At 34.4% G+C, this 7,536-nt stretch overlaps 1 protein-coding gene across 1 annotated transcript; it reads left to right on the forward strand.

Annotated features, from left to right (window-relative positions):
- The first annotated feature begins 221 nt into the window (after positions 1–221).
- LOC134245535 (zinc finger protein ZIC 4-like) lies at positions 222–6,880 on the forward strand. Its single transcript, XM_062727816.1, has 2 exons — positions 222–1,348; positions 5,910–6,880. Exons 1-2 carry the CDS (start codon positions 487–489, stop codon positions 6,449–6,451), a joined length of 1,404 nt encoding a protein of 467 aa, XP_062583800.1. The 5' UTR covers positions 222–486; the 3' UTR covers positions 6,452–6,880.
- Positions 6,881–7,536: the final 656 nt, after the last annotated feature.

Genomic DNA, 7,536 nt, shown 5'->3' on the forward strand with positions numbered 1-7,536 from the left:
CCAGATTAACCACGCTCACTGACTATTTACTTTTCAACGTTATCGGCTTATTGCGCCCTTATTTGCATATTAACTCCGCCTACATGCATAGAAAGCCCCGCCTTGACCGCTATATCGATCCTATCACAGATAAGGAAAAATGATAAATAAACTTCACTTGTCAGTCAAAGCATTTTCTTCCAATCGAATAATTTTCGAAACAAAATATTTCATGGGGTCAAAATGTTTACTCTAACTCAGCAGTAACCGTCAGCAGTTCCCCAAACTCTTAGAAGAAAGAACAGTAGGGGCCTATAGGAAGCCCCGGTGACACAAGTTTTATCTGAGGAGCTCAGGGTGACTACAATATCAAACCACACCAGGGACTGTGTTCTCCAAATTCACCATCAGCAGGATCGCTTTATTTTAAGCTTTATTTTGTGTCATCTTCATATTTTGAATGAAGCTTCACCCATTAATTGAGTTGACACTACAGTGTATACCAAGATGATCAATCCGTTTATGGACTCTAACCCCCATCTACCACCCGGGGCCCTGAAGCTGAGTCCCCCGCATCATATGAACGATGGGGGGTTTGTTCACGGACAATCAAACCAATTTAGTCCCCCTTCCAGCGGATACGGGGTGCCTCATTCACATCACGTTAGCAGCTACTCGGCTCGGGACCTTTTGCTGCGTCGTCCAGAAATCACGATTCCGGGACACGATGCCAACGGGAACGGACACACTGGAATGTTCGGAAGTTCTGCTGGCGCCTTTCACTCCCACCCATCGGAAACCTCTAGTCATATGTTCTTGTCTGGACTCCATGATTCGGCACACTACCCTGGCAGCCATCATGTCAATGGACGATTTGGACTCCATTCGGAGATGTATTCCCGTGCGGAGCAGTACAACCAAATGGCGCCCCCTCGACATGACCATTTCCCTCCCCCACAACCCTTCAATATGCCCCCTATGAACGGAATGAACCCTATGAACATGGGAGCGCACGGACCAGGGGCATTTTTCCGTTACATGCGACCCCCAATAAAGCAGGAACATACCTGTCTCTGGATAGACAAAGACCAATTGGAACCCAAGAAACCCTGCAATAAAGTGTTTTCCACTATGCATGAAATTGTGACCCATTTGACTGTGGACCATGTCGGGGGTCCGGAGCAGACGGACCATGCTTGTTACTGGCAGGAATGTGCAAGAGAAGGACGACCTTTCAAGGCGAAATACAAACTTGTCAACCACATTCGAGTCCATACGGGAGAGAAACCGTTTCCATGTCCATTTCCGGGATGCGGAAAAGTGTTCGCCAGAAGTGAAAATTTGAAGATTCATAAAAGAACCCATACAGGTCGGTGAAGATGAAATATTTTTTTTTGTTCAAAGATCTGCCTTTTTTCAAATATAAAAAGTAGGTAATTTGTAAAATGGTTTTCTCTTTTTAAAAATTGTACATTTTATTTTAAAAGAAAAATAAACAATTAATTTTTTGTTCTGAAAAAAAAATTGTAATCAATTTAAATATAATACACCCCTTTTCTAGTTAAAGTAAATTTTGGGTTGATAATCCTAATAATTTAAATAAACAGAAGAGGTTATCTTCACACTTTTCATGTACATTTCCGGCTAATCTTTGTTGTAAATGTTTATAATTAAACTCATCTTTTGTGCATAATCTGACATCTAATGAAAAGTCACACGTGCTTTAATTGTTGTTTCACACGTTTAAGAAATGTTTGTTTATTTACGTTTAAGGATTGTTGCACAAATTTATTTACATGTTGTACTGCGGAAATCGGAATGGATTAGTTGCTTATCGAGGCGGGAATATTCCCCGGGGGCCTGTAATTAAGTGAAAGTTAAATTTTCCATAAAACTCTGTAACACCATTATAAAAAGCGAGGAAATTGAAACTAAGTCTTGTCCAATTAAATACTTCGATGGTCAATTTTGTCGCTGTAATTTTAACTTTCGCTCGCTTTGAAAAAATTCCTCGGGGGTTATGGATCGTCGTAATAGATATGTTTTGCCCATCAAGTATATAGCTTTATCTGGTAACCTCAGTCTTAAGTACTACGTCCTTAAAAATCATTTTGTCCAGGTGCAATATTCATTGATAGATCATCAAAGAATTCCGTAAACCCTTCATTCACATAATTAAGCATCGTTGTCCTGCTAAATACATCTATAATACGAAAAAAATAAGATAAAAGTGGTCGAGAATTGGGACCAGTTCTGTTTTTTGTATGTGTATGGTATTATAATTTCTAAAACATGTGTTAGTTTTATGTCTGTGTTGAATTATTGTGTGAAACATTTTGTTTACATTGAATTAATTTTTAAGCGTGTGTTTTGGGTATTTTTTTTAACAAAAGAAATCAGTTTTATATCCCAGATATTCCTTGATTTTTTTTTTTTTTGCATTGTAAAAAATATTTTTTTTTTAAAACATAACCTTTTAAGAGTACAGGTGGAAAATTCTAACTGATTAATCATATTTAATTTCATATTATTATGGACATGGCTATAATTATTATTTTAAAAAACAAAATACAGAGAAAGGTTGAAAAAATACTTGAGATTTTTATTTCATCAGTATCGTAACGTTTAATCCGTTTTCCCGTCAAAAGCATTAAAGACGACAGTTAAACTCGTTTTACAGCTCTCGGTTCTTCAATAGCCTCCGAACTCTGTATTCTGATTTGATCCCCAATAACACTTAAACGATCTATCACTTGATAAATTACTAAATGATAGTCATCACCCTTGGTTCTGTTGTAAAACTCAAGTTTAACAAATTGAAAATTTTGCGTCTGTATAAATACTTGAAATGAGCAGTATAAAATGGATAATACAACGTAGATGGATTTGATTACAAAATGGTATTAGACTGTCAAATTGACAATGCTTTGAACAAACTGTGGAATACGAAACCTGCATATTGCTTGCAACTTTAAAAAGGAGCCTTAATTGAGATTGAATTCATTATGAAATGAATAGTAACTTGATTTGAGTGTTTAGAATTGGGTGCCAAAAGGATGTTTTAAGGCTCTCGAGGGGTGAATAGAAATGATTCGGTACACCAAAACACTTTCAGTCATTTTTTGATTGATTTGAGGCCTTTCAATTTACTGCAAAAAATTCAGCTGCACCTCGACATATGTTATCGCCAGAAACCTAATGCCGCTGTACAATATCTTTTTTGTTATTACAATTTCAAATTTCAAAAACACGGGCCTGACTGACCGGGGCTCGGATTTAAAATGCCAAAATAAAGAAAATCTCCGCTCGTAAATGAATCTTTTGCTGCCGATAATCCTCCACAATTGACATGACATTTGGAATAAACTGTGTGTTGATAATGTTCATTTACAAAGTCCTAGAAAAATAAAACCCCTCTAAAATCGCGCCGTTCACCGCCATGATGCTACTAATAATCTTTAAAACCGTACCGTATGACATCACTAAATCCGCGATATTCATCTATAAAAATAATTCTCACGAATATTAAAACACAGAAGGTATTCATTTACTGTTAGTGCGGCAAATATAAGAAGGGGAGTGTTGAACAAGATGTTATGTTTTAAAGTCACTCTACTATGCCTCTCACTCATCATTTTATATCCTCTTTGTACATCCATACAAAATACTTAACAGTTTGTTTTAATTTTCAAAAGCCATTAGAGGGTATCTAGAACATAACACTTGAAAAAGTGTTTTTGTGTCTACATATTTTTTTTATTTTTCCAACTTTTTCCAACTCGTATTTTTTACACCATGAAGAAGTTAAACACTTATTATCAAAGACGATTAATTGAAATCTCTAGTACGTTTAATTAAAGAAACTCAATAAATACACGTTATGGAAATTGACATTGTTGACTGAGGACTGATGATTATTTGAATTTGATTTACTTATAATCAGGTTGACACAGCACGAATTATTGACAACAAATAAACACTGTAGAGTCTTCTGACAACCTCGTACAATAGGTGTGTTATCCCGTTCGCTTTCCAGGGGATGCAGACATATTTGACGACAAATTCTGAGACAAAAGTCCATTTAAAATTCCCTTCATTTTTCATGGTAAAATTTTCTAACTAAAGGACAATTGTAAAAACATATAATTATTCTTTAAAATAAACAGACAAAAAATATAAATAAATAAATACTTTTAGTAAAAAATATGGCAATGGTATTAAATTCTTCATATGTGAATAAATAGATTTCTCTTTAATCATGCTCTGTTCTCAAAAGTATCATAAAGATGTCCTTAAAATTGTAAGGTGACGATGTCTCGTGTCTTATGATTTGGTATAATTAAAAATGTCGTAGTTAAATTGCCTCGTGTTTATATATTTACAAAATCTGACAAGAAATTCATTCCACCGAATTGAACACACATGCGTGAAGTACCGTGTATGACGATTATTAACTAATTATCTATTAACTCGTATCTCCATCACTACAAATTATCTACCCCGATAGAATGTCCCGTATCAGTTTATAAATCCAAACATTTCACCAGTGTCACAAATTCAGCAGCACAATATTGATGTACATACGATATGGGCCGGATATCCTTGCCCATTGGAATCTTATCGCCGGGGATAAATGAGACGGCGAGGGTTAATGAAGGGACCGGGGGTTGATAACAGACCACGGCGGGGGTCGGTCAAACAGGTACTGTCCGTTTTATTGGCGGATGAAGCTTTATAATTAAAGCCAATCTGGCATCACAATGATGTTTAACAACGAATTGAAGTCCGTGAAAAACTTTACATAAGAAATGGCATATTAATGAACTTGCTTCATTTTATTCTATTCTGATTTCTGAAATCAGAATAAAAATATGAAATGAAACCAGTTCATGTAAAGAATATTTCTTATTTAAGTTTTCCTTTAAATAAAATTATTAAATTGTCACTATTTATAACCTAGAATTCTACATATTCCAATCAAGCATGTCCAATAAAATACATAAAATTAATATTTTTCATTACGAAATTGAGATCAGTTTGTTAACATTGTTTAATTCTGTGTTTTGACGAGCCAAAATATCTATCACGATTGTTTTTTTTAAAAAGGTAAATAATGGAAATAATAAATAAATGGAGATTTAAATAAATTAATTTTTTTTAAATTGCGTAACTTTACTTTAAAATAAATTTTCTCTGAGGGTAACATTATTTGTGATTTTTTTTTTTATCGCATTTCGTTGTTCACAAATTACATTAACTTATTACCATAGTATTATAGAGCTAAATTGTGAATTTCATACCATGAATTCTTTCTAATATTTTTTCTCTTTTTTTCATAAAGAAATACTTTTACAAATAAAACTACTTTATTAATTCATTTTAAGAATTCATAATTAAATTTTAAATATTTACAATTGTAATTTATATAATTTTGACAGTATTTAACTTGTTTCACTTGTAATTATTTACAAATTTACACACTTTCTGTCAGTGATGAGAGATACTTGAAGTGTAAACCCTCCTCAAACACTGTACGCCTATTACATGTGTTCCTGCACTGCGTATAATTGTTCCTATTGAGAATTTGTTTTCATGTCAAAACCATGTTTTTATCTGAGTGTCAGAAGATGAAGAGAGTTGCTAAACAAATTAATTGCTGGGATGATAAGTTGCTGTCAAGAGCAGACGGGCTAAGAGAGAATCAGGCGCTTAGGAAAACAAAGGCGATCTAGCATTTACCTCTAGATTTCCGTATTTTTCAGAAGAAATAGAATGGAATTTCTATTTTCAGTCTTCTGCACTGTGTTATATATTTATAAAATTCAAATTTTATTTATAATAATTTGAAAGATTCTGATTTTTTATTCTTTAAGAATTTGCACAGATATTTTTTTTCTCTGACAATATATTTAAACTTTTTTATTTTGCAGGTGAGAAGCCATTTAAGTGTGAGTTCGATGGATGTGATCGTCGATTTGCCAACAGCTCGGACAGGAAAAAGCATAGTCATGTACACACGAGTGACAAGCCGTACAACTGTAAAGTCAGAGGATGTGACAAGAGTTATACACACCCGAGTTCCCTAAGGAAACACATGAAGGTTCATGGGAACATTTCTCCAAGTATGGAGGAAAAGGAATCAGACGAGAGTCACTCCGAAAGTGAAGCCCCTCCTCCTAGTCCACCGTTATCAAAATCCCTGCAGACCCCAGTCCCGGGCAATACGACCGGAAGCTCGCAACCACAGCAGCAGACGACACCCGTTTCGTCAATATCGAGCCCGACCTTGCCACACGAAGTAAATTCTAGTCTTCCACATAATAACACAACGAACCTTAGCGAATGGTATGTTTGTCAAGGAACAAACGGACCCCCGGGAATGAGTATTTCCCACACGAGCGAGCAATCTCCTTTAAGTAATCTCGGTCATCTTCAAAATCTTCAACCACCTCCCATTCTTCAGTTCTCTTGAAGGGTCGATTTTTCACCTGAAGGACCTCTGCAGATCATCGGTGTTAAAACGATCATGCTTACCTCCTGCAAATAATTCTACACCTAAAGTTCGATATTTGTATTTTCTTGTTTCTGTGTTTTGGATCTCTGAGATTTCTTGATCGGGTTCGGGGATTATGAAAATGATTTGTAGTCGTGACTTATCAATGTGTCATTTACAGTTCTAGTGTTTTAAACCGACCGAGAGGAACGAATTCTCACGGGTTTACCCCCAGATGTTCTAAGCTACAGATAACTATATATTTGAATTAGGATTAAGTTATTTTCACATTTCATTTTATTGTCATTAATCAAATTATACACCTGTATGATGATATTGTGATCAGTGAATACTTATACCCATGTATAACATGGCTAATAATGTAAATAAAATACCTATGAATTTATACTCTGACGTCTTTACTTTGCAATCTTGTAGTGTCTAAAGAAAAAAAAATCAATTTACTGTAAATCGCATTCTTTTTACTGACTATTACTGAACTTTATGATAAGTATTTATAAATGCAACAAATTGTTGAATATCATAATACCTGTATTTTTTTCCCTTACTTAAGGAGGCTGGGGGTCAACAAATAAACCATCAGATATAACTGAATATTTTAGAAATGATATCTTAAGCATGCAGTCAATCATCATTTGGCAAAGAAACATTTCATAAAAAATTTCATCACTTTTATATATCTTATATGGAGTTCTTCTAAAGGAGATCAATATAGTCAAAAATGGCACAACCACCCAGCCTTCTTAAGAAATCCTATTTTGAAAGATCTGCCGTATAGTGAATTTAAACTACTGATGGATTGTCATAAACAATATATATTTTTCTCAATATAACTTTAATTTGTATTTAACCACTCAAAAAAATTAATTCACACAATTTTTTTAATTCTTGAGGAAGCAAGTAAAAGAACAAAAATCTATAGTTATAGATTATCTCATTCTCTTTTGATTTTTGAAAGTTCAATAACTGAGCCATAAAAAGACGCATATTATAAGCAAACAGACTTAATCTAGTTCCAGTCGTGGTGCCACTATTGTTTTACC

The sequence above is a fragment of the Saccostrea cucullata genome, unplaced genomic scaffold, assembly GCF_032062105.1.
Source record: "Saccostrea cucullata isolate Sc308-1 unplaced genomic scaffold, CSIRO_AGI_Scuc_v1 ctg71, whole genome shotgun sequence".
NCBI classification, from domain to species: Eukaryota; Metazoa; Mollusca; class Bivalvia; order Ostreida; family Ostreidae; genus Saccostrea; species Saccostrea cuccullata.

What these genes read in the sequence shown, in the direction of transcription:
- LOC134245535 (XM_062727816.1), top strand. Translation starts at nt 487, where the DNA reads ATGATCAATCCGTTTATGGACTCTAACCCCCATCTACCACCCGGGGCC. An exon ending in TCATAAAAGAACCCATACAG is followed by an intron (nt 1,349 to 5,909) that starts GTCGGTGAAGAT and finishes TTTATTTTGCAG; the next exon opens with GTGAGAAGCCATTTAAGTGT.